The sequence below is a fragment of the Fonsecaea monophora genome, assembly GCF_001642475.1.
Source record: "Fonsecaea monophora strain CBS 269.37 chromosome Unknown Scaff36, whole genome shotgun sequence".
NCBI classification, from domain to species: Eukaryota; Fungi; Ascomycota; class Eurotiomycetes; order Chaetothyriales; family Herpotrichiellaceae; genus Fonsecaea; species Fonsecaea monophora.
The window spans coordinates 432-24,925 of NW_019173967.1; the positions used below are offsets into that span (position 1 = coordinate 432).

A 24,494-nucleotide genomic window follows, 5' to 3' on the forward strand; every position below is an offset into this window, starting at 1 on the left:
CACCCACGGCGTCCGCACTGCGAGCTCGGTCGACTCGGTCCTCCAGGTGTATGAGAGGGTTATGGTCCCGCGGGGACGGGAGCATGTTTTGGCATCGCATGCAGTGGGGGAGGGAGCGGTGGCGAGTGAGTTGGCGGGGGGTCGTCTCGAAGAGGGTTCGGCATAGGAGATTCGAGAGATTCGAGAGACTCGAGAGATATTATCAGGAAGAGGAGGGAGGGAAAATACGGATGATGTATTTCCCATAACAAACACTGTAGATATTTTCAAGGTTTTGATCCTTTTATGAGATGGCCTAGAACCTGGAACTCGACCTCTTCTCTCATTTTCCTCTCAACATGGATCCTAAGTTCTAATAACCTGGTTACACACTCCCTCAGCTTGGAAGTGGCAGGATCACTTTGCATGCGTGATGCCGTGTCTCAAAGTCCCAATCCCGCCAAAGTAGATCTCGACCGTGTCCCCTTCCTTCAGGAACCGGGGCGGCTTCATCGAAAACCCCACCCCGCCGGGCGTGCCGGTAAGGACGATGCTCCCCGCGTGGAGGGTCGACCTGCGGCTGAGAAACTCGACCAGGGCAGGGATCTTGAAGTGCAGCTCCGCCGTGTTGCTCTGCTGGCGCAGCTCGCCGTTGACTTTTGTGCGGAGGGCGAGGGCGTGGGGGTCCTTGAGGACCTGGGTCAAGGGGTGGTCAGTTTGTTGGTTCCAGGTCACCTTTTTGTCAGGCAGAAGAAGGCAAAGGAGATAGTGAGTGGAGAGGGGGGGCATTGCACTTACGTCTGCAGACACAATGCAAGGTCCGATGGGGCAGAAGCCGTCGAAGCTCTTCCCGTATGTCATTTGAGGGGGTGGGAATGTGCCTACGAGGTTTGGATCCATGGCCCATTTCCTGGAGAGATCGAGAACATGTCAGATCGAGACTCACTTCGGTTGGGTTGGTGGGGACAGACGGCGGCGTCATAAGGGGACCGACAAGGGGGCAACGAACCTCGCAGAGACATCATTCGCACACGTATAGCCCAGGATATAGTCCATGGCGTCCTCCTGCGCGACGTTCTTCGCGTCTTTGGCAATCACAAACGCCAGCTCGCCCTCGTAGTCGGCCTGGTCGTCTTGGATGAAGGTCGCGAGCTCGACGTCGTCCCCGTACCCGGCCAGCGCGTTGGACGTCTTTGAGAACATGGCCGGATACTTGAGGGGTTCAATTCCGATTTCGCGCACTTGTGTCGCCCCAAATCAGTATGAGATCTATCTTTGTATCAGGGGTCGGGCCTTGTGGGCCAACAGTGGCCCTAGTGGAGGGTTGTCTTCTTCGTACAGTGACTGACATAGTTCCCTCCAATGCATCGAATGCTAGGAACCATTTTGTACGTCAAGGGACCCAGCAGCTTTTTCACGCCGAGCACGCGGTCCGTGACCTGGCAGGTCGGAAGCAACGGGTCGCCCGTGACGACCCTCGCGGTCAAGGACGCATGGTTTGCCGGATCGCCAATGTCGAAATCCGCGGTCAGCACGATCGCGTCGCCAAAGTAGATCTGGTCGTCGCCGTCATCGGCGCTTATGAATCGTATCAGTCTTGTCCAGGGGACCTTTGGGGGTGCTGCCATGGCTGAGTTCCAAGTATCGCCATGGTGGAAAACATGGGTAAAGGGAAGGAAAATGTCTCGTATTTGTGTCAGGAGAGCTCCTCCACCCTCTGCGCTTACGCGGGATCTTTCCACATTTGCCGCAGAGTAAGAAGCATCAGTGCACATAGCATATAGCCTCCCTCTGGCAAGGGTTCCGGGACATGTTTCCCATACACCAGAAGATCCCGACGCGGCAAGTTTAGCATGAATCCTCCAGGCGCCATGTGCGATCCTTGCTGTGTTCCTGAAGGGGAATGGTTCTGCTAAGTTAGAGAGTTCGCTCAATCAAGTTGCACAACCGCCATAACATGCTGGCAACGTGGCCGACAAGGAGACAGTCAGAAGGATCATATGTCTCCAGCAGAGACCTCCAGTCTACAGCGGCTTCCGATGTTCTTCTGGTTTGGGTAAAGCAGACCTCGTCGCTAGCCTCGCTACGCCTTTACGACGGCACATGGATTTCGGCCCCGAATTCTGCGCCCAGACGTAGAGAGGAGGACGAAGTCAAACCCCTGCACATAGCCTAATGTAGACTTCTAGATCGTCAGTTTGGTCACTGGCCTGACCATATCTAGTGCGAGAAAGTGACTGCCCGGATGGTTTTGGTCTCTACCGTGCTCGGTGTTGACGTCGGACGATGCTGAGCGTCCTCATAACTCGGAACATAAAGTATCCCCCAGCGGATCGGGACTAGAGTCGCCCCGAGTAGAACAAGGCAAGGGAAGGAAGACCAAGATTGGGCAAGTGTTGTTACAGCGGTCTGCAAGACTTGTGGCAATCTTCGTGTGGTAACATGATAATATGATAATGTCAAATGTGAAATATGCAACGATCCTCATTCAATAGACCGAGTTCTGGTCTGCGTGGCATACAACTAAGCGTGGCACGAGCACCCCATACTAATTCACCACATCAAGGCCTTGCACCTACCATTGTGGGAAATGCACGAGGCCCAATCTCGATACGCCGCTTGATCGACGCGTGATCCTCTCCCGATTTCACCCGCCTCTTCAGGTCCTCAGGGTCAAAGTCCGTCCCCACGGGGTTCTCCATGAAATTGACCGACGAGATGAACCGATGCTGCTCCTCAAGATCGTCAAAGTTGTCCACTTGAGACTCCAGCTTGTTCCCGTCGGGATCCACGTAGTACATGCTTGTAGTCGGGCCGTGGTTCACACACCACACGGGTTCGATGCCCAAGACCTTGCGCTGCTCCCACACCTTGACGAGGTCGCTCAGATCGTGGAACGTGAACGCGATGTGCTCGAGGCCGGGTGCAGAAGGTCCGCCACCTGACATGCCGTCGAAAGTGATGATCCCCAGCCGGTGATGTTCTTCATCATACTTCAGAAAGCAGGCGCGGTCATTTTCGAACTCGACCTGGGCGCCGAGGAACTTTTTGTAGAAGTCGACCATTTCCGTGAGGCGCGTAGTTCGGAGGACAACGTGGGCAAGTTTCCACGGGCTCATCACGTCATACTGTTTCTGTTCCGTAGCCATTGTGCTCAACTCGACCGTGGGAGAGGACGTTATGTTCAAAGTCCGATTTCGAAGAACGAGTGGTTGTTTGTGGGACTGCGAATCTGCAGCAGAGGAGACGATGGATACACTGAGACTGGGGAGAGCAGGGTTTTTAGATTTTGACTCAGCGGATTCTTCTTTGCGGCTTTTTAGAAGCCCTTTCAAGGGCATTCGAGGCTCAAGGCGCGAGTCCCCCTGATCCTTCTGGATGGTGACATTGATTGCGTGCTCTGAAGTGTCAGAGTCTTCGTATCTCGATTACGCGACTCACTGATTTTCGGAACCGAAATTTCGAGTCTAGAAAATCTAGTATGAGCCATAAAGTATAGTGTCGCTCAAGCCCAAATGGAAATATGTAAGTCTGGAGGAAACGACGGGGAAATAATGCATGCTCTCTAGCATTCGGCACCGAAAGTTATTTAGACCGACTGACATGTAGTCATTTGATCAATACCGGCGCCTTTCATGGCTTCGCTTGCGTCCGCGGTGGAACGGAGTTGTTGTCCCGAGTATTTTGGACGCGGATGTTGTAGTTAAGCAACAAGCATAGGAAGCCTGACCGCCCTTACCGCAAATGGACTAGAGGCTACAAATAGTCTTGGCAACAATCTAACCTCGGTTTCTCTCGTGGGCCTTAGACTTGGCGAATCTTGGCTGCGGCGTGGCACTGCGTCATAAGGGTCTTGCTCCTCATTCCCCACAACGACTTTTTGGCGAAACATGACGTGCGACAAACGTTCAGAGTCCGTGTGCCCCGGAGGAAGTGCAGCCTTGCGTGGTGACTACCTAGGCACCTAGGGACGGATGTCAGCAACGGTACAGTACAATAGAACGGTCGATTCAACTGGGAACGTCCCTTTGCGGCCAAGTTTCGACTACGGGACAGGAGAGGCTAGCAAGGACCAATATATGTCAAAAGACCACTTCAGGTCAAACATCAATAGCTGTATTCTTTTCATCCTCATCACTGTGCAAAAATACTAGGTATAGGACAGTGGCCAAGCCAGTATCATCAAGCTCGTATCGACATCCAATGGCTCCTGTCCCGTCCTGTTCTGTCCCGTCCACTACAGTATCATTATATCAACCAAATCACCTTAAATACCCATGCGCATATGCAGCCCGTCCCCAACGCCGTCGCTCAGTGGTATATGCATAAACTCTCATTCAAAAGAAATCAGACCCTAACACTCATAATCGTTTTTGCTCGCTGCCCAACGAGCATCCCATATAATCAAAGAAAGTCACTCGAATATGCGAGATAGCTGCCCTGAAAGGGCCAACCCGGAATGAATATCTCATCGTAGCAGCCCACCAGCATCCGAGATGCTCAAGTCGTCAGGCCCGCTGGGCCTCGCTGGTCGGATAGGTTCCTCGTCCTCCTGCTGCGAAGGCAACCGATTCCGATGGGAGGACTTTCTTTTCTCAAACCTCATCGGCGAACGAGCGGGACTGCTCATCCGTCTTGGTGATCCTGTCGACGCGGAATGGAGCTCGTCCTCTTCGCGTATCCGTAACGGTCGGGCTAATAGGCCACCGATATCGGAAAGGAAGGCTTTCGAGCCCGACCGGACTCCATGCTGATGAGGTTGGGATAAGCGACGGGAGACTTCTTGGACCGATGCCTGGCGAGAGCGAGAGATTGGTGATTCACTGGGTGGGTGATCGACGAGGCCGCCGACATCGAAGAATCCCATTCTGCTAGGCGTGTCGGTTTCTACATACTCGTCACCACCTTGTGACTCTGGTGGTCGCTCGAGTCGGACTTTCAAATCGCGTAATCTAATATCGGCTGTCGAGGTGCTGCTGAGGGTATCAAGAGAAGGCTTTTTGCGAGTACGAGATGCCTCTGCAAAGTTCCATCTCGACGCGAATGGAGTATCTCGATCTTGGTCGTCCGTCTCGATCTTGACGTCGGCCGACTTTGGTGGGAGAGCCACAGCGGCGGCTTCAGCCAAACGGGGCGTCTGTTCCATGTAGGTACCGTGCCGCAAAATTGCAGGTAATGCGACGCCGACACCCCTGGCGAGATCTTCATCAGAGCCCCAGTGGTGGTGAGTGGTAGATACAGTCCGAGTTCTCGTAGGTTGTCGACCAAGTGAACTTGTGTCATCAATAGATGCCGCTCTAAATTTAGCCTTCTTCACACCTCTGTCACGGATAAAGCTGCCAATAACGATGGCATTTGATACTCCTGCGGCGGCTAGGATTTCTAGTGACGCCAATAGTGATCGGTACTGCTGTGACGAGCGTCGTGAGATGGTTGAAGGGACTCGGTAGGCAGTGATGGCGATGAGGATGGTTGACAGAAGGAAGAGGAGGACGAGCGAAATCTTTTTGCGGAGGCGCATCGAAGATTGCCAGACCAAGGGAATGGGAAACACGATCAGGACCACATCAGAGACAATATCACACACCCCCATGACGATCAGTTGTACCAGGCCCTCTCGACAATGGGAGCCCGGATCTGGGACGACCTGCCAATAGTGCGAAAAAGGTTGACATTCGGTCAGCGTGCCGATCACCACGGCAATGAAGGTAACGACCAGGAAGCCATAAATGAATCGGAGTCCGACTTCGTACGACTTGGCCCACGACCTTCCGATGAGGCGCTTGAGGAACTCGAGCACGGTGAGTTTAGCAATCCAGATATATGCCGCGTAGAATATACGAGCCGCCAGGACCAATCTGCTTCCAATCTCGCGGTGATGTATTTGCAAAGATGTCAGTCCTTCTGTTTTTGTGTTATTGGTTCCCCAGATTAACACGACATGGACCAGTCCCATGCGAATCATAAGAGGAATTATGCTGTAGAACATGATCCAGTCCTCCCGAAACAGTCTTTCGGTGCGCACCCATCGGCCGAGAACGCGGATCAAGATGGCTGTGAGGGAAAACAACGTGCACCACCAAGACACGATCAGAGTTGGGTTCGTCTCGATTCGCGACTGGTAATCCGGAGGGTCCTCGTGGTATATGCGACGTTCAAGGAATTCGATTACGGCCATTTCGTATTTCTTTGGCCAAGAGAGCAATTGGGTCGGGTTTTAAGGTGGGAGTTTCGAGAGACTCGTCATAGCTTCGAGAACAACTGTCAAGGCGGATGGTTTCTGGAACTCTGCACCAAAGCCATGGGACGCTGAGGTGCGCAAGAGTTACGCCAGGCGCATACGAACGTGAGCTCGAGTGACAGGAGTGGTAGCAGATGTTGGAGGAAGGCGCATAAGAATTAGCAAGGCGTTAAGTGTCGGAGCTGGAGAGGAGGACTGATGTTGGAGCGGTGGTGGTGGTGGCAGAGTGTAAAGAGGATGGTGAGGTGGAAAAAGGGCGGCAATCAGATGGATTGGCGCAAGAGCCATGACTGGGCGAGATACAGATGAGGGTCGAGAACGGAGTACGAGTCTGGAGTTTAACAAGACTAGGCCCTTGGAGGATAGCGAGGGTTATCTTGGTCGCCGGCAATGAGAATGAGAGGCCAGACATGATAGGGAGTGGAGAGTGGGAGACGCCGAAGCGCAGTGGCGTAACTGATAAGTACGGAGTGCCTGGCTCGCTGGGGAGGAGTAGTTCGTCCATTGAGCTGCCGCTAGCTTGGACTGAAGGGTGGCGGGTACATACAAGTAGTAGGTGCTTGTACCCAGTACAAGTAGCACTGAGAGTGTGGTGAGAGTGGGATGGTTGAAAGCGAGATATGACTGGTGGAGGGTCGAAGTCGAGTGTGAGAGCAGAAGCAAGGGATTGGGGACCTGACACTCTTGGAACCGTTCGGGGCACCCCTAAGAACAAACTTACTAACGGCTCTAGGCACTGTAGGCACCAGTTGCGATCCTAGGGAGCCGTTATCAGTGGTTAATCAACCCCCAGTCACCCTCGCCCACACGTTGCCCACCGGTAGTTATAAGCAGCCAGTAAGCAACACCAACCCGGCCGCTCTCCCGCCCATGTATTTGAGGCCAGATACTCCGATTTACGTGAGCCAGCAAGATGGATGCCCCGTTCTTTGCTCTTCTTTTAGCCATCTCTTGTGAATCCTACTCATACAGGCACAAAACACAAATAGATACCATGTGGTATCCATCTCGTCCTCCAGAAAAATCCCCGTTCCATGGGCACTGTGGCTTCATAGGTAGAGATAAGAGTGTGGGTGCAGGGCCTCGACCAAAACCCACACACAAGCCACCAGACCCTCATTTCCCCCAAGGGCTGGAACTGAACAATCTCCCGCACAGACGTGGGCGCCCAGACAAAGTGACCGAGGAACGTTGCCTTTCGCTGGTGGTCGATCCCTGCGCAGTGAGACTTTGCGCCTGCGCAACTCAAAAGTCAGAACACTCTCTCTCCAACTCCCTCGCTCCCTCACTACTTACTCCTCCACACAAGGAAAAACAAAAGTACGAGGTAGTCGCCTTGTCGCTATCACTTCGATGCCCTTCATTTTACGTACTGTGTGCTTTATCTCTTCAGAACCCACACCTCTAAATCTCCCTTACTGCTTTTGCTCTCCTCCGTGCGGCATCCTCGCTAACACCCCTACAGTACCACAATTACTGTCGCGTGGTGCAATACTCGCCTGCCCGGTCTCCTACCGATGCACATGTCCAGATTCTTTCTTGGGCATAGTCCGAGCCAGCGCTCGAGCCCTCTCGCCTCCCACGCGCTCTTGCTCCTCGCTTGCAACGGACCCTTTTCTCTCCTCATCATAAACTGGCCCGTGCTAATTGGCCCAAACTCGAATCCAACCCCAGCCTGTGGGACTCTTTCGATGGCTGAACAATTGTGACAATGTGCCCATGGCGCCACTTCTTCTGAGAATTGTCTCAACCGCCGGAAGAAAAAGAAAAAACCAGGCCCCCCGAACCCGCACAGTAGAACCCGCACAGTTTCTATCGTCATAAGTTTCGATCACAATTGTCCTAAATGATTGAGGCACAATGTGCATTGGAGAAGGAATTCTATTCTATCACTGTGGCACTCTAGACAACAGCCCCGGCATCTTGTCCTCTTCTTTTTCTGGTACAGAATTGCCTGATGCAGAAGCCAATCCACAAAATTAGGATGGCTACCCCTAAAGTAATGACTGAGACCAATGCCGTCTTGCCCACACGCACTGACCAGACAGACACAGCAAGTGCCGCAAACGCTAACGCCGCCACCGAACCCAAGGGTAGAACCAGAGCTGCGATGAGGTTCACATATCGGAAAACCTTGAATCGAAACCGGGTCCAGTGCGTCTCTTTGGTTGTTTGCCGCTTTTTGTACCACGCCTTGTGCACATACATGGCTGCGAGCAAGATACTGGCTAGACTCAGGTCCATTGTAAAGAGCACCCAGCTGATTGCAATGAATGTCCGGGAGTGCTTTGGAGGAACGTCCGGGTTCTCCGTCGTCTCGGGAACAGCTTGGAAGATACACTGGAATGTGATGGACCCGCCAAAGGCTGCAAAGGCAACGACAGCTGCGAAGAATTTCTCGTAGAATTTATCTTCGCATGAGCCTGTAGGAGACGTCGAGGAGGAAGCGCTGCTACTGGTCGTGGCCCGAGGCAAGCCGGACTGCGCTGGGGCGAAGTCCTGCGTCTCAATTGGGGGCACATCGCGCGGGGCCTTGAGCTTGTTGTGCGACGATGCCAGCTCGTCGAGGATGAGCTGAAGCAATTGCTCCGATTTCGAATCGGTGTGGTCAACGACAAAAGTGTGTGAACTCCGGCCGCTGGCAACGACGGGCGCCAGGTACTGCATTTCGGAGCCGCTCGACATTCTCTTGCTGACTGTTGCGACGGTATAATTATGAGGTTGGTTCGTATATCGAGGAGTTCTGTTGTGGTTGCTTTCGCAGCTCCTGATGGTGGTAGTGCTGCTGAGTTGCTTGGAAGTTGAAACAGCCTGTCTCGATGGTTGACATCCTCATCTTTATACACAGGTCTGGCATCTCCTCTCTCGTGAAGAATCGCACACTCGTTCAAAATCATGACCCTGGACCGTCTGCGCCTGGACAGTCATCTGGATGGAAATGGGCGAGCGTCGATGGCTGAATTGAGGCTGTCCACCTATGACTGTCAAAAGAAGGACGTCTCACAGCCTCCCCACTTCACCGGTTTTGATACCGGTCTAGAGGCAGGGATTGACGCAAGGGCAAAAAAAAAGGGTTTGTTTGGTTCTCGAGCTCTTCTCCCAAGGCATCTCGTTCAATCCCTAGAAGGCTGATGGCTGCAACTCGCACGCAGGTGACTCCTGACAATGGGCGATTCAGCTACAAAGCATCGCTAACAGTCAGTCAGGGGGGCGCGGCAGACGCCTGAAAAGGGGTCCATGAAGACGAGCAAAGAGGTAGGCTCGCAGTGGCTGGTCAGAAAAAAAGAGGCAGACAGCCTGATTGACGATCATCGAAACCCCCCATTCCCAACCAACAGCTCGCGTACCGCACCGTCTGATTGGGCCGTGATCTGCAGTGTACCCTTGTTTCCTCGTGCAGGTGGAAAAGGGTGTGGGTTGCTACAAATAACCCCCCCATGTGAATGCATCACAGCCCTCCACATGACTGACTGACTGACGTATGGGAGGAGCAGCAGCAGAGCAGAGATGCTGCAGACTGTTGCTGGGTAATCAACGTGCGTCTTCTCCATTTCCGCGCTAACGGGCATGACCACGAGGCTCTTCTAAGTCTGTATGTATGGCCAAACCCCACCACGAGGAAAAGGGACAGAGAAAAAGATGAGGCTCAGGCTGGGGTGCAGATGGAAAGGGACAGACAGGGTGGCAGGAGAGGAGGGGCGCCATTTTCATTCACCGCGATCCATCCCCGTCCGTCGCCTCCCTCCCAATTTATACACCACAGCCTCGCTCCGCGGAAACACCATTTGTGAAGATGGATGGACTCGGATTTCATGATGGCGCATCATGACGCATCATGGTACATTATGGACAACGTGAAGGGATCGGGATGGAATGGTGACATTATGCTTCAGTAACGGATATCGATGTGGTTGACAGCCTAGCGTGTCCGATCAACGTTACTTGTCTCTCAATCTATGCCTTCCTGTACTCCGTCATCCATCTTCCATGGTAATGTTACACAGTGCCAGCTCCGTATTCCATTTCAAATCAGAAGGCAGAAGACACTCAAGAACATAATATTCCACGTCTTCATATAGGCTGACCGCAAGACTTGACTGCGCTTCGCCCTCTCGTGGGGAGAGACCGGGAGCGGGTATTGTTCTCGCCGGTCTCATCTCTGGACGCCCTCTATCCGTTGATTCTTGAACAGGTTCTCGCCGTAAATCTCGGTCCCGTCGGCCTCCACGATCTCCGTGGTAACGCTCATCTCAAACGCGTCCTTTGGGAGTGCAAATCTCGGGTTCTCGGCGAAGCAGATATCAAACGTCCTTTCGGACCCCATTCTAGGTCCGCCTGGGTCCAGACAGATCGGACCCCAAAGTTCCACTCCGTTGAGGACCCCGCCTTGATGGTGGAACATGTGTTCGAAAAGATGGTGCTCTCCTTGGTAGACGGATGTCACATCCCCTACGAGCACACATAAAAGGCACCTGTATACCCGTGTATTCTGCCGGCTAGACGATATGTGAGATTTGAAGAGCAGAAGAGAGCGCCAACGTAGATCACGTGTCGCATGGGATTTGTCGTCAAAGCGTGCTCGGCCTCGATCATCTCGGTCTGCAGGTGTCGCAAACGAACATTTCCGACAGTAGCAAGCCCACTCCAGATTCTTCATGGAGACCCGAACCCCCTTCTCGTAGATGCCTTGCTGAATGTAATATGCCCCTTTACAAAGGCCGGCACCGGCCATCACATCGACGGGTGAGAGGGTTAAGACTGGGCTGATAGGTGGAGTCATGACATGCGATCTGTGGGGATCGTCCACAGATCTGATCGAAGGTGAAGTGGATGAGGTGATATCTGAAGCCGGCCGGGAGGTGGCCTGTGACAGCATTGAGCCATTCTCTTTCTCCGCAGATGAAGTCCGGTGTAACTTTTGGAAAACGTTCCATGACGATTTTCGCGGAACTTGGCCTGGGCAGGGATGCGTCCCAGACTCCAGAGACTCACTGCGACTCTTGCGTTCGGCGGTTGCGGGTGCCTCGAAGACCTCCTTCATCTCGTCTGGCGGGGGTCGTATTATTTTAGCTGGTAGCTGCAAGCTACGCAATGTTAGAGGCTTAGGTTCAAGGTTCGAGCTGGCGTGATCGTCACGTTCCGAGGGTGTCTCAATGACCTGCTTCGTTTCTTCCGCAGCAGGTACCGGTGTTCTCACTTGCGAGTTTAAGCCACAAGATTTCTGTTGGCGCAAATAGAGTTCATTGAGAATCGTAACCGCGCGTAGTCGGGCAGTGATGGCAGAATCAATGCAGGCTTCGAAGTCCATGATATCGTCATCTTTGCTAGCGAGCATGAGGTGGCGCAAGAACGATGCTTGAACTTCGATGGTAAGACTCTGGAGAGCTCGATGAGCAACGTCTTCAAGACAAGAGGTCAGCGGCACGCCCGCAAAAGGAACAAACCCAGAATGGTGCTCACCATCACCTTGCTCGAAGCTTGACCCAAACCGTTGTATCCCCTTTGCTGTGATCTTCTCAATCTCTTGGTGGCCTTCTTGAAGTGACTCTTCCAGGGCCAAGCTTGGAGGTGAGGCGCCTTTGGCCTTGCGGCTCTCCTTAATGTTCTCGACAATGGAGCCGGCGTCCTTGTATGCTGTGATCAAGGCTACTACCGCCCCGATCACAGCAATACCAAGCTCGGTGCCGGACATTATAAACGCGTTGCAGGAACGGCTAGAAGCAACTTCGGCTCACTTAAGTGCGAATGAGGTTGTGGTTACCGACCGTGGCTGGCCATGCCTTTACTGCGATGAAGGTGGGGTGGACGGCAGAGACAAGTCCGCACGCAAGGGGATTGTCAGAATTGAGGATGTTCGAGAGGCATGGTTGTACTTGTTATGTTGATGGTCATCGTGAGGGGTGATCTCAGGTAGAACAGGTCAAGAGGATGTTTTATGAGAGCGTGCGCGTGAGCCGCCGCTGGGTCGCCATGGGTGTGAACTGGGTATTCTCAGGGACAAGTTCCATGTTCCAGCACACACCACTCCATCCAGGCTACACTCAGGGATGAGTGCTCCGTGCACCATTTCCCGTCGTGCTCTTGGGGCTCCTGGACAAACAAGCCTGGGCGGGAGAGGCAGCCAATTGCAGAGGCATGTGGCGGCATGCTAGACATGAGTCCGTCAGTGATGGGGGCGCAGTTTGCAGGCGATAGCTTCGCCATGCGCAAGGGTGGAGGGCAGCTTGGTGTGTGAGGAGTCTGTGGTGAATGCAGACTTGTACATAACAAGTACTTGTATGTACTAGCCTCTCGGATCTGGAGGACAAGAAATCGGCATCCCAAGGTATCGATGGGCACGTGTGTAGCAACAGGACGAATTGCTGGTTGGCGAGTCCTTGGAACTGGAGTCGGCTAGACTTTGCGAGGGAAGATCGCGGGCGTGGCATGACGAACGACCCACAACCATGGGGCCACAGTGGACAGTCAAGAGTCACGCAGCCAAGTCAAGTACGAGAACCTAGTACAAATGCTCAGCCTCGTTGGCAAAGCTCCTATCCTCCCTTCCACTTCTCCCCCTCCTCATCCTCCTTCGATACCCCGTTATACCCATCCTCTACGAGGTATAACCCCCAACATATGGTTGCATTGATCCCCGCCGCCGGCGAGGCATTTGTGTATCCCTCCAACGAGCCATTTCACCCAAGGTCATTGATCCACTTACTCCCCTACGATTCATTGGCAGGGGTCGAGATGGACGTAAAATGCAATCCTTCTAGAAACACCCACTGATATGACCTCGAGGCGCATTCATCGAGTCTTCTCTGCAGAGTACTTGTATCTTTATGTCCTGGCCACAGCCGGATTCATGCGCCTGCTGGTCTAGCTCCAGTGATTCTCACCACTCTACCTCCTCCTGTGGCATCTAGGTTACCTTCTTCCACCCAGCCGGGCACTGGTCCTCCCTCATCTTTATCTGAAGTCACACTCCAAACTGCTGGGAATCCAGCTTTCATGGGCCCCCCGGCTTTTTGACTTCCTGGGATGGCGAAACGGGGATTGGTGTGCAGAGCAAAGCCTCTCAGCAGACCTTGCTGGATTAGGCTCAGGACCACAGATTCCACTTCATTCATGGCGGGCGAATCTTCCCCTCCACTGTTATCTGGTACATACTGACCGATGTACTCGTCAATGTATAACCCTGTTTCTAGATCAAAACCGGTTTCGTTGATCGCTGCATCCATGTCTGCGAACTCAGGGTCAACGTATTTCTCCTCCGTCAAGGCCACGTGTGAGCCAAATCCATTGGCCATCGACCTAGTCCTCTGCTTGCCCAAAGCCCATATCGCTGCGTGGCGGACATAGCTCAACCTGAGGAATGGGATTTTCTTCTCTTCGCCCATGTAGCCAGCGAGCAGGAAAGTCTTGCGGATAAGACTCCTCCAAACCAGGATCTCACATCGATTACGGAGCTGGAAGAGGATGGACCGTCGGAGGAACCACTGGCCGGACTCGGTGTCCAAGTCCAGATACTGGTGGAACATCCCGAGGTCTCCAGTTTGGATGATCTTGCAGAGGGGAATGAATCTGTGTCCGATGTCACGGCCCTCTGGACGTGAGAGGAGAGTGGAGGAAGGGAAGCGGCCGAGGCAAAGATTGGCTGCTATCAGGTAGATCAAGATCAATTTTCGATGCTTGATAGCTTGGCGATGGCACTGTTCGTATGCCGTTTGGAGCACCTTCTGTGCTCGTCGGAAATGATTGTTGGCGAAATGGAACCGGCCGAGGTAGTACAAGAACGTAACGCGCTGGGCTGCCGGATAGTAGGATAGTGGTGGCGACTGAACATCGATGCTCGAGAGCATCTGCTGAGCGTTGCGCAGGCGGCGGCACTGTAACAGCAGCTTGAGACACGAGTTCGCCGTCAGGTAGATACCAACGCGTTTATCTTCTGGAGAAGGGCGAGTTGTGCGCGGAACTCCTGGGCTTCCAGCAAGACATTTGATGAAAGCCTCTCGTAGCACATTGGCAGCATCCTCCACGAAGCTCACCTTTCCCGGGGCACCTTCGGCGTCTTGCGTCGTGGCGAGACTGGTACCCCGAATCAGAGAAGGGTTTCGGTCCAGATTAGTGGCAATTGCTGCAAGGGTGCGGGAAAAGGAGAGCACGATCGGTATCATGATAATCCCATACTTGGTATCTCCTAAGGCGATCACACATTGACTGTCGAGAACATCAATACAAAGCCTACAAGGGGGGCCTCAAGGTCAATTCACCTTGTCAATTGGCGTATCTTGGTTGCTTTGGCTTGATTGTCTGCCGATGTGAAGTCCCGAAGATAACGAAAATACTGGATGATGCATTCTGAGAACGAAGTGCTGAATGACCCGAATTCGTCCTGCGACACGGTCTGTTTGCATCTTGCCACAAGCTCTCCGTCTCTTTCTGGCGGGTGGACTCGATTGAGCTCTTGGTTGAGGTCCGAATATGGCTTCTGACGCTGCGGGCTCAGACTATCAAAGTCAAGCTGAATGAGGTCGGTAATGCGTTGTCCGTTCTTGGTTCTGATGCTATCGACAATGTCCGTCAGAAAGGAGTTCAATAGCGACACATGAGCCCCGAAAGCAGCCATTCTCGGTGACAGTCACTGGCGAGGCTGTACGGGGTAGGAAAGTGTTTTGAGGGTGTAGTCGCGGAAAAGATTTAGTCAATGTTCCCCATACGCGAAGCAGCAACGTATTTTCATGTAAGTGGTCTATCCACTTCATACAAGAAATTGGAACAAAAGACGAAAATGTCTTCAATAATGGGGTAAACAATTATTCATGATATCTTCGATTGCGGGAAATCTAAATAAACACGGCGGTTCTCAACCGCCAAGGCTCTGGCCTCATCGCAGCCTCGCCGCAGCCTCGTTGCTCCCCATATGCCAATACAAACGTAGCCTCACATGGCATATACGCTACTCTAATCCCGTGGGAGATCCATCTTGGATCGTAGGATAGTTATCTCATCTTGCCTTAAGGAAAACTCGATTTTGATCATCATTCCCTTTGTGCAAAGACCCTTCTGTCTCTAATGGCTCTCGACCCGAAAGCCAGTCCCCTTATCCTTTGCGCTTGCCCCAGCAAGGGCCAAACCTACAGCAACTCGCCACACAAGACCAAGCTTTCCCCGAGTCGTACTCAAATGGGAACGAAATCAATGTGGTGGTTAGCGAGACACTGCTTTCCCAGCTGGCGTGTCGCGAACAACACCCGCAGTGCAGAAAGCGCTGGGTGGCTCTGTGGGGGGATTTTGTCCTTGGATAGTATGGACTTCTGTTGGATATATCGCAGGATTGCTCTCCCAGTGTTGATTTCCTCTAACTGACCGTTCGGAAGAGCTCATTTCTCGGTCCCAAGAACCATTTTTTCTCTTTCACTGTGTCGAGGCATGCTGCCTTTCTTACTATGCTTTCGGACATTCTCCTCTTTTCTCTTGATCGATTTGAGCTCCTCTCCCTTGATTTCGGCTGCTTTCTTCACAGTTTTGGGCAAGTGTCGATGCCGCCTGATTCGCCGGATTTCTGGCATGTGGGCATATCTCCGGATCAAGGCCTGGTCATACTCGAGCTTTTGCCGTTGTCTTGCTGATTTAATACCCTGTCGACTCGATGCATCAACTCGCCATAACCTCACGTTGCCATCGTCCGACCCGGACAAAACGTAATTGTTGTCCGGAGTAAAGCGACAGCTGAACACTCTCTGCATTCGTTTGGTATGATAAACATCTCTGGAATGGCCTCGATCTCTATTCCACAGCCGCACGGTCCGATCGTATGATGCGCTCACGAGCTCTTCGCCCGTTGGACTAAATTCGACGTCCATGACCGCGGCCACGTGATCTTTCAATACGTTCAGCGCCCTGTCCAATTTTCGCATGTCGAAGATGTAGATATTGTGATCCTCGTTTGCGGCAGCAAAATTGAACGCCTCCATTGGGTTCCAAGAGATGGCATTGGATGCCAGTCTCAAAACGACCTTGGACAGAGGCGAAGAGGTCCGGAGATCATAGAGAACAATGGCTCTATCCAATGCCGCTGACGCCAGAATAGATGTCTCGGTTTGATTGAAAGAAACAGCGGTGATCGTGTCAGTTGATGTCGGCCAGCGTAAGACCTGGGAGGGGCCGGAAGAGGGTCTTGATAGGTCATAGATTGATATTGCACTGGAAGATGCAGCGAATGAAGAATGATTCCGGTGATGGGAGATGTCAGTGAATGCTCCTTGGCCAAGATAAGTTGTCAGAGGCACTCCATTCTGCTCTCCGTTGTATGGATCCCAGACTTTGACAGTCTTGTCGGTGGCGCAAGACAACAATTTCCTTTCTGGAGTCCAACACAAACCTCTGACCACATTATCATGAGCTCTTGCACTCCAGACTTCATCGCGGCTTGCCAGATCCCATACTTTGACCACACCATCACCACTTCCGCTAGCAAGTCTCTCCAACGAGCCCGGGTCTTTTGCCATAGAATAGACTCCGTCAACATGGCCCTCACCCAACTGTCCGATGAATGGCGAGGCAAACATGCGTTCCATTTTGACAGCATTGAGGGCTCTTGTATATTCCCTGGCCCGTTCGAAAGGGTGATGGCTTGGGTCGAGATTTCGAGGTTGTCGCACGGCGCCCTCGCCCGGGGGCGCGGGCGGCCTCGTGAGGGACTTGATTTTCTGGAGTACGATTAGCTGTGCACGGATGAGGAAGGATGGGAGCACCGACCATATCGGAAACAACATATTACATGGTAGTTCGACCACAGTAACAAGACAACTAGATTCAAAGAGATCAAAGAGTTGAACTCTTTCGAGGCGAAGGGTTCTGGGCGCAGGAACTTTTTTGTGGAGAAGACGCCGCACAAAGCTGGGCGGGACCCTGTCGTCACCAACGAGGCTGACATAAGGCGAGGCTGGCCTCTCGAAGCCTGCGAGGAGATTCGCCAACCGCGTCTTTTCTACGCCTTGCGTGGCTCTATCGCAGCCTTTCCAGTCCTAAGCTGCACTTTACCCTCTGTCAATTGCTTGCACCGCGACCCTACATTTTGGTCTTATCTCACTGTCTTCTTCCTTCCTCTTTTTTCTCTCCTATCACAAGATGGCGCCTCCACCTTCGAACGAGACAAAGGTCAACGAAGCGCGGAAGCTGGCCAAAACCGATTCAGCGAAGGCAGAGAGTATCTACAAAGATGTACTCGCTCAATCTCCAGGCTCGGACCAGGCTGCTTTGCAAGTGTATGAAAACGCTTTGGTAGGCCTTGGGGAACTGTACAGAGACAACAAGCGCTCGGAAGACTTGTCAGCGCTGGTCAAGACGAGCAGGTCAACACTATCGTCATTCGCCAAAGCGAAAACAGCGAAGCTTGGTACGTTGACAAGGAATGAACTTGATTTGAGGTGCTAACGCTTGCGTCTAGTTCGGCAACTACTCGATTTCTTCATTGATATCCCCAACACTCTCGAGATCCAAATAACTACTACAAAATCATGCATCGAGTGGGCGAACTCCGAAAAGCGATCCTTCCTTCGACAGAACCTCGAAACGAGACTTGTTGGCCTCTACATGCAGAAACAATCATACTACGATGCCCTCACCCTGATTAACGGTCTATTGCGAGAACTGAAACGGTTGGATGACAAGCTGGTCCTCGTCGAGGTACAACTACTTGAATCTCGGGTCTACCATGCTCTCACCAACCAGCCTAAAGCACGAGCTGCCTTGACTTCTGCAAGGACGTCTGCTGCCTCGGTCTATACTCCCCCTTTGCTGCAGGCTGGGTTGGACATGCAAAGTGGTATGCTGCACGCCGAAGACAAAGACTTCAACACCGCATATTCATACTTCATCGAGGCACTGGAAGGCTATCACGCTCAAGATGACACTGTGCGTGCCACGTCTGCATTGCAGTATATGCTGTTGTGCAAAATCATGCTAAATCTGGTCGATGATGTCAATAATCTGCTGTCGTCCAAGCAAGCGCAAAAGTACGCCAGTACAAGTCTGGAGGCCATGAAGGCTGTGGCAAGAGCCCATTCGAATCGGTCGCTCGAGGAGTACGAACAGGCATTATCCAACTACCGCTACGAGCTGGGCAGCGATGTGTTCATCCGCAACCACTTGCGACGACTGTATGATGCCATGCTGGAACAGAATCTGATCAAAGTCATCGAACCTTTCAGTCGGGTTGAGATCGACCACGTCGCCAAGATGGTAGGGCTCGACACGCAGCAAGTGGAGAGAAAACTATCTCAGATGATTCTGGACAAAGTCATCATTGGAGTGTTGGACCAAGGAGAGGGATGCTTGATCGTCTTCGACGAGGCCGAGCGGGATACTGGCTACGATGCTGCCTTGGAGACAATTGAAAAGCTCAGCAACGTGGTTGATGTACTATACACCAACCAAGCTGCACTCTTAGAATAGCAGCAACTCGCAGTTTTGTTCTTGTTGGTGAAGCTCAATTGCGCCCACCAACCACATCTATTAGGCCACTTGCTCTGTCAGCATCTCCAGACTATTGTTCGAGCTGAGAGCATATTGGTGGGTGGACACAAACCGACTGGAGCTGAGCAGCACCAAGACATCTTGGCTCTAGAAGCAAAGAATATGAACGAGGCGTGGCATTGCCCTACACCCTGCCTCGGATATTGTTTGGGCGAGGAATGTGTTGCCTGGGGAGCTCGGCGGACCGAATCAAGCCGTAGAGTCCGATTGAATCCTTCGGAGGAGATCAAAGGGGTATTTGTGACAAGCTCCGGGTGGTGGTTCGGACACAAAAACAACCTGAACAGGCAGAATGGGCATTTTGCGGTTAGGTAGAGAATGCCGAAGTCTAGATCCCTTAGCAACAATGCGGCCGCCGTGAACGATAACGATGGCTTTGTCATTTGACTTTGTGACTGGTTGTCAACGCTTCTTCAGGTCCCCGCCACGCGGAACTTCAGGCGTCAAAGCCTCAAATCACTCCAGGGTGCAACTGATCCCCACGTGAGGCTACAAGTACAAGACCGATTTAACTTTCGAAACCTTTTGGCTCTCCAGAAAACCTGGCCCTTGTGAAACATTGCGCTCGAGGCGACACCTCCAGATTGTATGCTCTGCGCCCTTTATCCCCTCGGAATTCGCATACCACCAAATTCTACCATCCAGATCGCATTCTTATCCCGACAAGGCCCCTGCCCCGCGATCGCAATCGTAGCCGACCACACTCCTCTCTCAGCTCGCCTGAAGCCGACCTCGCGCATCGCATTCCGGACCATTCTGCATCACGATCCTGAGATTAGGCACTGAAAGTCGGGCCGTTTGGCCTCAGGTGGGCTAACAAAATGGGTCAGAAGTGAGCGCAGTGATGCTGCTCGACTCCGGAGCGCAGTCGCCGACGGTCACTTTGGGCTGACTTGGTTTCCAGACAATCAAAACTGTCTCCTCAACAACTGGAAGAGCTCCAGAAGTCGACACATTTCGACAAGAAGGAATTGCAACAATGGTACAAGGGTATGTCATATCTAATCTGTGCCGAGCACATGGTGCAGCATCTACCCCATCTTCTGGAGATGCGAATTGCGGCTGAGCACGTCTTCTCCTAATCCAGGATTCTTGAAGGACTGCCCCTCGGGCATGTTGACCAAGGAAGAGTTTCAAAAGATCTACCGACAATTCTTCCCCTTTGGCGATCCAAACTCCTTCGCCGACTACGTCTTCAAAGTATTTGACTCGGACAAAAGCGGGACGATCGACTTCAAGGAGTTCATATGTGCCTTGAGCGTGACAAGTCGAGGGAAGATGGAAGACAAACTTGACTGGGCGTTCCAACTCTACGATATCGACGGGGACGGCAAAATCAGTTATGACGAGATGCTCGCGATTGTGGAGGCGATCTACAAAATGGTGAGAATGCCTGATTCCTTGCTCTTCTGACCCTTCCACGGGCCGCTAAATAGTCATTCAGGTCGGCTCTATGGTTAAATTGCCCGAAGACGAAGATACGCCAGAAAAGAGGGTAAGGAAGATTTTCAGAATGATGGACAAGGATGAGAACGGGAGTCTTGATATGGCAGAGTTCAAGGAAGGAAGTAAACGGGATGAGACGATTGTGTCAGCTCTCTCGCTGTATGACGGCCTGGTATGATTGATTCGAAGGAGTCACAAATTCCCAATCCTCCCTTTTCCACTCTGGCATTGCAGCAGTGGGAGACATACGAAACGCTGGCGCTTTTGGTGTTCTCCTCAGACTCTTGGATCACAAGCCGGTGTGCTTGATCTGTCCTTGGAGCCGGGGCAAAGGAGGTGCTTTTTTGGAACATTGCAAGCTGCAGCCACAAGGCTACATGAAAGAACACGCGCGACGAGTGGCATTGAACTGCAAATTTTGTAAACGGGACTGAGCGTCAGAAATAAAATGTTATAACCTTTATCACAATTCGAACCCACGTTAATTTTGACCGTGTCAAATCAATCTCGTTGTGGCAGTTTGTGTCGACCAAGTTCGCGCGGTCCCGTGCCTCCGAAGTCCGTGAGACTTTTTGCTGTACGTCGCTCCTCGCCATTCAACTCGGATACTTAACTCGAAAAACCTCTGGCATCTCAAGGAACGACACACATTCACGGACAAGGGACCTGAGACACCTTTTTATTTCTCCTCTAGTGGTATTTGCGCGCCTTACTTTCTGCTTTGAAGCTTTACAATCTCCCCATCCCCTAAACATGAGGTGACCTCCCTTCGATCGCTCGCATATAAACACATCCTTGTGTCAGTCGAACCTCAACTCACTATGAGTCCCAAACTTCCTCTGCAGCTTCTCGGCTTCCTCCTCCTCAAGCAAGCTGCGTCCTTCTATCTTCCTGGCGTCTCCCCCTCGTCGTACTCCAGAGGCGATCAACTTGAACTCAATGTCAACGCCCTGACGCCTTCCATATCGCGGCACGATGAGCAAATCCACGCTGTGGTTGCCTACGACTATTACCACCCGGCTTTCCATTTTTGCCAGCCTGCAGGGGGACCCCAGCCCCGACGAGAATCACTGGGCAGCATCGTCTTCGGCGACCGCATTCAAAGCTCCCCCTTTCAACTGTGGATGGGATTGAACCAGACATGTAAGATTGCGTGTGCGGGCGACACATTCGATGAGAGGTCAACGGCCTTCGTCAATCAAAGAATCGAGGAGGCCTATAACGTCAATTTCTTTGTCGACGGACTCCCGGCTGCCGAACTACGAGAAGATCCCCTCACCCACGAACGGTTTGCGAGTCCCGGATTTCCCTTGGGTAAAGTGCAAGAGGACGGGACAAAGATTTTACACAACCATTGGGATATCATCATTGACTATCACACCGCGGGACTTCGTGGACTCAAATACCGCGTGGTTGGCGTCCTGGTCCAGCCACAATCTTACGCCGACTCTCGCCTCTCGGATGATGGCAAGGCCAGTTGCGCTTTCACATCTGGTCCCCTTGTACTAAAGGAAGGGGGAGGAACACCAGTCACGTATACGTACAGCGTTTATTGGCGTCCCTCAGACACGGCTTGGGCCACCCGCTGGGATAAACTGCTTCATATCGTTGATCCCAAGATCCACTGGTTCTCTCTCATCAACTCTGCTATCTTTGTCGTCTTCCTGATCGGCATGGTCAGCACGGTCTTGGTCCGAGCACTTCGCAAGGACATTGCTAGATATAATCGACTGGACAACATCAACTTGGACGACCTCTCGGGGACTTCCGCTGTCGACGAAGACGTGCAAGAAGACTCGGGCTGGAAGCTGGTGCATGGCGACGTCTTTAGGCCGCCTCGCTATGCCCTACTGCTGAGCGTCTTACTTGGGAATGGTGCGCAACTGTTTGTTATGACAGCTGTAACAGTCGCCTTCGCCATGTTAGGATTCCTTTCACCTTCCAACCGCGGCTGGCTCACGTCCATCGGTCTTCTGCTCTACACCATCTTTGGATGTATTGGCGGGTACGTGTCGGCGCGAGCATACAAGAGCTTTGGTGGCGAGAAATGGAAACTCAACATTGCACTGACGCCAGTCTTCGTCCCTGGAATTGTGTTTGGGACATTCTTCCTGCTCAACCTCTTCGTCTGGGCAAAGGGAGCCAGTGGCGCGGTGCCGTTTACGACAATGCTGGCTATCATTGCGATCTGGTTCCTCATCAGCGTCCCTTTAAGTGTAGCTGGGTCATGGTATGGGTTCAAGTCGCCCGCGATTGAGCCCCCAACCAGAGTCAACCAGATTCCGCGACAAATTCCGCCAGTGGCGCGCTCCCTGCGACCACTCCCCTCGCTTTTGCTCACAGGCATCCTACCATTCTGCGCCATTTTTGTGGAACTGTATTTTATCATGACATCGCTCTGGACGAGTAAGATTTACTACATGTTTGGATTCCTGTTCATCTGCTATGCATTGATGGCCATGACATGCGCTTGCACTACCATTCTGCTGGTGTATTTTCTGCTCTGTGCTGAAGACTATCGCTGGCAATGGAGGGCATTTCTAGGCGCCGGGATGACTGGTGGGTATGTTTTCCTGAATGCGTTGGGGTTCTGGGCGACTAGAGTCACCTTTGGAGGACTCACTGGAGCGGTTCTTTATGTCGGCTACTCTGGACTGCTCAGTTTCTTGGTTGCTGTGCTCACAGGTAAGAGATTTAGGAGCCTCTGTTTGTGGTGCGGATGGTTGGGTTGACTTCTTTTCACAGGCACCATCGGATTTATCTCGTCCTATCTTTTCGTCCACCGCATTTATGGGTCGATCAAAGTGGACTGAGCACCAGCAGCTTCTTGTGTTGTATATTTAACGGCGCGGAGTTGGGGAAAATGGAAGACAAAAGACAAAAGCACATTTTGAGACTTTGGCAACCGCTGATATCAGGCTGGATCTACAGTTTGACAGGAACGTCGATGAAGGTCTCGAAAGGATGACAATCTCGGATAAGAGATGCCGCCATGGCCGGAAACCAGCATACGTGGAGTTTATGAACCTCAAAACGTGTTACCAGATGTATTTACTTCAGAGAGAGGAACTGCCAGAAGGAAATGGATCAGCACAGGCGAAAGAAACGATCGTCGGGTACCCATACACGCTCCTCCACAATTTGTATATTGTCCGTCTGTACCCGTCCTCTTGTTGCGCTCTTGTACGTCGATCTGTGGGTCTCGAATATCGTCTACGGACAGATAGTATCTTGTTCATCTTGTTTTGTTACTGGCCTTTTTCGCTCATTTGGCCTATTTTTTCGACTGTGGCTAGAAAAGGACGAGGCAAAACGAAAAGGGCATTCCTTGTGGAGTAAGGTAGCAGCCATCGCTCATCAGTGTCAGGTTCAGGAACCGGTTGAAATTGACATCCAAGCCAGCCGTAACCGTCAAGGACTGAGATGTGTGTGGGCTTTCAAAAAAAATTGTCTACCACTGGCCTGGCAAGATCTCAACAGAGTTCTACTATGACCAGGACGTGCAAAGTGCCTGTGCGGGAGGACAATAGGTGGTGACCAGGAAGCGATGTTTGTGTGGGCCGCTGACGTTGAGTTCGGACAAAGATGTGGACGGAAGAACGACTCTAGTGTTGGTTGGTGGTTGGTTACGTAGTGTGAGAATCTTGATGGTGGAAGTTGACGGTGCAAGAGAGGCGAGGATGCGCAGTTACACCATGCAGTCTCCCCTTGTCTTACTCAAGTTTTGGAGTGAGGTATTGTGCGAGACCTTTCAAGACGAAAAGAGACCGAATTCCGCAGATGGGATCCTAGTCGGGTAATTGTAGAATAAAAGGGTAGACATTGGCTGTTGACTTGGTGGAGGTGTTGGAGTTGCTATAGCTGAGGTGATAGGACTGCTGGACTGCAAGATTGACCAGCCGGGAATACCGACTTAGTGCCAGAGATCAGTCAGATATTATCTAGGAACAACCCGTTCGCCCCCAACGAGGAGAACAAAACGGCCTGGTGATGCAGGTGGCTCGCTGGGTTTACAGGGAGTGGCAGGGGCTGCAAGGGTGGCACCCGGTGGCTGTTCCTTGGAGGGTATCCCCCCTCCCCCCCCTGGCACGCCCAGGTTGACTTTTTGGGTACTGGCCCTGCCTGGTGCTGAATGAGGAATCGGGTGGGTGCGGCTGCCCTCTCAAAACTGGCCCTGGGGACCCTAGGCGGTCTTGGACACCCGCCGACGTCACTGTGCAGCAAGCCCCGTTTCCGCAAAGCCCAGTGGCCAGGCCACAATGGCCTGTGTCGTCGATTGTCTCGGTTCTCTGTCTCTCTTTTCTCC

General features: G+C 52.4%; 10 protein-coding genes across 10 annotated transcripts; 3 read left to right on the top strand and 7 right to left on the bottom strand.

The window, feature by feature from the left end:
* Window positions 1-396: 396 nt before the first annotated feature.
* Window positions 397-1,607, bottom strand: AYO21_05574 (hypothetical protein; the record flags this gene model as incomplete). Its single annotated transcript, XM_022655542.1, has 4 exons — window positions 397-714; window positions 778-889; window positions 989-1,220; window positions 1,319-1,607. The coding sequence occupies 4 exons, from the start codon at window positions 1,605-1,607 to the stop codon at window positions 397-399; spliced, it is 951 nt and encodes a 316-aa protein (XP_022512048.1).
* Window positions 1,608-2,540: 933 nt separating this feature from the next.
* On the bottom strand, window positions 2,541-3,128 carry AYO21_05575 (hypothetical protein; the record flags this gene model as incomplete). The annotated part of the gene is made up of 1 exon (XM_022655543.1): window positions 2,541-3,128. One exon carries the CDS (start codon window positions 3,126-3,128, stop codon window positions 2,541-2,543), a length of 588 nt encoding a protein of 195 aa, XP_022512049.1.
* A 1,319-nt stretch (window positions 3,129-4,447) lies between these two features.
* Window positions 4,448-6,157, bottom strand: AYO21_05576 (hypothetical protein; the record flags this gene model as incomplete). Its single annotated transcript, XM_022655544.1, has 1 exon — window positions 4,448-6,157. One exon carries the CDS (start codon window positions 6,155-6,157, stop codon window positions 4,448-4,450), a length of 1,710 nt encoding a protein of 569 aa, XP_022512050.1.
* A 1,965-nt stretch (window positions 6,158-8,122) lies between these two features.
* On the bottom strand, window positions 8,123-8,905 carry AYO21_05577 (hypothetical protein; the record flags this gene model as incomplete). The annotated part of the gene is made up of 1 exon (XM_022655545.1): window positions 8,123-8,905. The coding sequence occupies one exon, from the start codon at window positions 8,903-8,905 to the stop codon at window positions 8,123-8,125; it is 783 nt and encodes a 260-aa protein (XP_022512051.1).
* A 1,468-nt stretch (window positions 8,906-10,373) lies between these two features.
* On the bottom strand, window positions 10,374-11,912 carry AYO21_05578 (hypothetical protein; the record flags this gene model as incomplete). The annotated part of the gene is made up of 1 exon (XM_022655546.1): window positions 10,374-11,912. One exon carries the CDS (start codon window positions 11,910-11,912, stop codon window positions 10,374-10,376), a length of 1,539 nt encoding a protein of 512 aa, XP_022512052.1.
* Window positions 11,913-13,065: 1,153 nt separating this feature from the next.
* On the bottom strand, window positions 13,066-14,831 carry AYO21_05579 (hypothetical protein; the record flags this gene model as incomplete). The annotated part of the gene is made up of 2 exons (XM_022655547.1): window positions 13,066-14,422; window positions 14,476-14,831. 2 exons carry the CDS (start codon window positions 14,829-14,831, stop codon window positions 13,066-13,068), a joined length of 1,713 nt encoding a protein of 570 aa, XP_022512053.1.
* Window positions 14,832-15,585: 754 nt separating this feature from the next.
* Window positions 15,586-16,782, bottom strand: AYO21_05580 (hypothetical protein; the record flags this gene model as incomplete). The annotated part of the gene is made up of 1 exon (XM_022655548.1): window positions 15,586-16,782. The coding sequence occupies one exon, from the start codon at window positions 16,780-16,782 to the stop codon at window positions 15,586-15,588; it is 1,197 nt and encodes a 398-aa protein (XP_022512054.1).
* A 553-nt stretch (window positions 16,783-17,335) lies between these two features.
* On the top strand, window positions 17,336-18,661 carry AYO21_05581 (hypothetical protein; the record flags this gene model as incomplete). Its single annotated transcript, XM_022655549.1, has 2 exons — window positions 17,336-17,603; window positions 17,655-18,661. 2 exons carry the CDS (start codon window positions 17,336-17,338, stop codon window positions 18,659-18,661), a joined length of 1,275 nt encoding a protein of 424 aa, XP_022512055.1.
* A 902-nt stretch (window positions 18,662-19,563) lies between these two features.
* Window positions 19,564-20,366, top strand: AYO21_05582 (calcium-binding protein NCS-1; the record flags this gene model as incomplete). The annotated part of the gene is made up of 4 exons (XM_022655550.1): window positions 19,564-19,574; window positions 19,647-19,732; window positions 19,830-20,125; window positions 20,187-20,366. 4 exons carry the CDS (start codon window positions 19,564-19,566, stop codon window positions 20,364-20,366), a joined length of 573 nt encoding a protein of 190 aa, XP_022512056.1.
* Window positions 20,367-21,009: 643 nt separating this feature from the next.
* On the top strand, window positions 21,010-23,001 carry AYO21_05583 (hypothetical protein; the record flags this gene model as incomplete). Its single annotated transcript, XM_022655551.1, has 2 exons — window positions 21,010-22,873; window positions 22,934-23,001. 2 exons carry the CDS (start codon window positions 21,010-21,012, stop codon window positions 22,999-23,001), a joined length of 1,932 nt encoding a protein of 643 aa, XP_022512057.1.
* Window positions 23,002-24,494: the final 1,493 nt, after the last annotated feature.